This window comes from Fulmarus glacialis, unplaced genomic scaffold (assembly GCF_000690835.1).
Source record: "Fulmarus glacialis isolate BGI_N327 unplaced genomic scaffold, ASM69083v1 scaffold33923, whole genome shotgun sequence".
NCBI lineage: Eukaryota > Metazoa > Chordata > Aves > Procellariiformes > Procellariidae > Fulmarus > Fulmarus glacialis.
This window is the reverse complement of record NW_009205398.1, coordinates 603-3,798: the sequence shown is the minus strand read 5'-3', so window position 1 is coordinate 3,798 and position 3,196 is coordinate 603. Positions and strand designations below refer to the sequence as shown.

Sequence of the window (3,196 nt, the reverse complement as noted above, 5' to 3'; positions counted from 1 at the left end):
ACCCCACACACACACCTTCCTTTCCCTTACGGTGTCAGGGAGGCTTTATTCCTTCCCCCAGCGGGGATGTGAGGGAAGGGGAGATCGGGGGAAAGCTCCAGCACCGGGTTGAGCCACCCTACACTGCAGAGAAGGCCCTGACACTCGCGCTGGCCCTGGGCCCCGGGTTGCATCCCTGTGGGGACAGCCCACGTCCCCTCACGGCGTGGGCTTGTTCAGGGCATCAGTGCTGTTTCCTGCCCTGGTGTATCAGGACTGTGAGCAGTGATCCCAGATGGAAGACCAGGGATGGTGCTGGACTCCGGGGTGCTGGCAGCCGGCCTCCATCCCATTCCTTTTCCTTTCTCCAGCGCTCCCAGCAGCTGAAGCGTTCAGCGTGGCTGGCCCCGGCACCGTGCCGCTTGAACTCTGGCCTGCCCGTCAATATCGGGGTGCTCTTTGTGCCGCAGCAAGAGGCTTGGGTGGTGGAGAGGATGGGCAAGTTCCACCGAATCCTTGAGCCTGTAAGGAGCCGCTTTTCTCTCCGTCTGGAGTCAGCGGGTTCCGAAAGCGAGGCGTGTCCTTTGCGCGAGGATTCGGGAAGCGGTGTGCTTATTCTTCCAGATTGCAATCGTTTTGTCTGCGTGCAGACTAATTTCCTTTGGTGGGGTGTTAAAAGCACTGAGAAACCTAAATTCTCTCCATGTGTAAAGCACATTTGCTCTGCCTGCAGCATCTGCAGCGTGTAGTGTACTTGGTTTTTGCACAGCTCTCTCTAGTCTGGCTGAGTTTTCTGGGGGGGAAACCCCAGATTAGCGGGCTCAGCCATCTAATCCTGCCCTTTTCCCAGGGTTTGAACTTCCTCATCCCTCTGCTGGATCGGATTCGTTACGTGCAGAGTCTCAAAGAAATCGTCATTAACGTCCCAGAGCAGTCAGCTGTCACCTTAGGTAAGGGACAGCTCCTGCGTCCTGCCCCTTTCCTTCCCCTGCATCCAGGGTGAGCAAGGGGCAGCGTGGGGAGGAGTGGGAATGTCCCAGGCTCCTGCATCCCAGTCCCTGGGGACCTGGGCTTGGCCATGCTCCTGGCACTGTGAGTGGGAGAACCCCAGGGAGGTCCTGCCTGCCCTCCGGGGCTATGGCTGCCCCTTCTTGTTGGGTTGAACCTGGGCAGGAATCTATTTTTCAGGTGTTTTCCTCTGTTGAACCTTGAAAAATCTCTGCTGTGTTTCTGTAAAAGAGATTTCAGATCATGTTAATGGACAGCTCTGTTACAGTTCTAGTATTAAGATTTTTGGTTTGGGTTTTGCTTTTTTCTCCCCTTAAATCTTTATTTATGAAGATAACTACAGTATGAAACATTTTGATCTGGAAACCTGAGACTTCTTGTGTATTAAAATGTCACAGTGTAGTGTTTTCTAGGGATCGTCAAGGTCCTTTTTACAAAGTCTTTTAGATAAGGAGATCCGTTTCAGCCAACCCCTCTTCCATGCCACGCTGCTGACACCAGGAAGGAAAGGGATGACCCTGCCCGGCTCTGCTGCTTCTGTCGGGGAAGAGGGGTCTTTGCTGCTTCAGTAAACAGGACGTGTTGTTCTCTCCCGGCAGATAATGTCACCCTGCAGATTGATGGTGTGCTCTATCTGCGGGTTATGGACCCCTACAAGGTACCGTCCCTGCTGCGCGGCACTCGGCCCCAGTCAAACTTGTCACATCCATGGCTGCGTCCGGCACGGTCTGCGTCTGCCGTGCTGCTTGCCTCGGCACCCCGGGTCTGCCGTGCTGCTTGGCTGGCCACCGCGGCCCCCCTCGGGCACCCCTCGCTGGGCTCTGCTGGCTCCCTTCTCCCTACGATGCACGCTCCAGCCTCTGGCTGGCTTGCTGCGGCAGGTGGGCTGAGCGCCCTGATCCCTCCCAAGGCTCTGAACTCCGCTTTTCTTTGGCAAGGGTGTCTGTGGCAGGTTTCTCGTCTCTTGTGTTTGCCCCCCCTGCCTTGTTAGGGTTTCCTCTTGGCACGGCCATCGACTGTTTTTTTGCTTCTGCTCTCCAGGCCAGCTATGGGGTGGAAGATCCTGAGTATGCAGTGACCCAGCTGGCCCAGACCACCATGAGATCTGAACTTGGCAAACTCTCCCTCGACAGAGTCTTCAGGGTGAGCTGGGGGGGTGGATCACGGAGCTGCCAGCATCTCTCAAAACCCCGGGGCAGTCTGCGCAGCCAGGCTGATACGCTTAACAGCAAAACACCCTCTGCTTGGAGGGCTTCTCGCCTCTGTTTCATTTGACCTATTAGTGAATCCTTGATGGGTCTCGTTTCGGGTTTGGTTTTTTTTTTTTTGGCTGACCTTGGCCCATGATGGGGAGGTGCCTGTTTCCCTCCTGACCCCTGCCTCATGCTAAGCACCTCTTCTTTGCTCTCTGCCATTGCTTTTGTGCCGCCCAGGAGCGGGAGTCCCTCAATGCCAACATCGTGGACGCCATCAACCAGGCTTCAGACTGCTGGGGCATCCGCTGCCTGCGCTACGAGATCAAGGACATCCACGTGCCTCCGCGCGTGAAGGAATCCATGCAGATGCAGGTTCGGTTCTCTGGGAGGGCGGTTTGGAGCAAGACGGAAGTCTCCCCTTCCATGCCACGCCATCGTTGTCTGTCCAGAGCTGGCAGCATTGGCCCCTCTTGCGGTGAGGGAAGCCCGCTGGTACTTTGGCTGCAAACGTACAGCTGTCAAATAAGTTAATTCCCATCCTTATTTCGGTGGTACATACAGATGTCAAATAAGTTAATTCCCGTCCTTATTTCGGTGGTGGTGGCCCCTGCCTGGCAGACACAAGCCCTGCCAGCTCCCTTTAAAATCCCAGCCGGGCTTTGTAGGAAGCAAATCCCAGAGCTGAAGGTCTCCCCTTGAGAAACGCCGGGCGCCGGCTTTCCGGGCTGGAAGGGGAGGAGGGGAGGCGGCTGTCCTGTTGGGTGCGGACCAGGCTGCAGAGGACTGTGCAGCGTGAGGAGCAGAACCATCCCTCGGCGGGGAGCACGTGCCGTTTGGTAGCTGTGTTCTCATACCCTGCTAAGCCGCGCTTGCCCAGGCGGGAGGCAGGAGCGTGTCCTCGGTGCGCGTGCCCCGCGGGTGGAATTTCCCCAGCGTGGCTGCAGCAGGCGGGCGTCTGACCTGTGTTTGCAGGTGGAGGCAGAACGACGGAAACGGGCGACGGTGCTGGAGTC

At 56.9% G+C, this 3,196-nt stretch overlaps 1 protein-coding gene across 1 annotated transcript in view; it reads left to right on the top strand.

Annotated features, from left to right (window-relative positions):
- Nucleotides 1-350: 350 nt before the first annotated feature.
- The window catches only part of STOML2 (stomatin (EPB72)-like 2), a gene marked incomplete at its 3' end in the record, with an annotated part of 3,340 nt that continues 494 nt past the window's right edge, over nucleotides 351-3,196 (top strand). Inside the window, 6 exon segments of the mRNA XM_009575385.1 lie at nucleotides 351-503; nucleotides 830-929; nucleotides 1,587-1,645; nucleotides 2,029-2,130; nucleotides 2,421-2,555; nucleotides 3,156-3,196. Coding sequence (XP_009573680.1) covers nucleotides 474-503; nucleotides 830-929; nucleotides 1,587-1,645; nucleotides 2,029-2,130; nucleotides 2,421-2,555; nucleotides 3,156-3,196 — 467 coding nt within the window.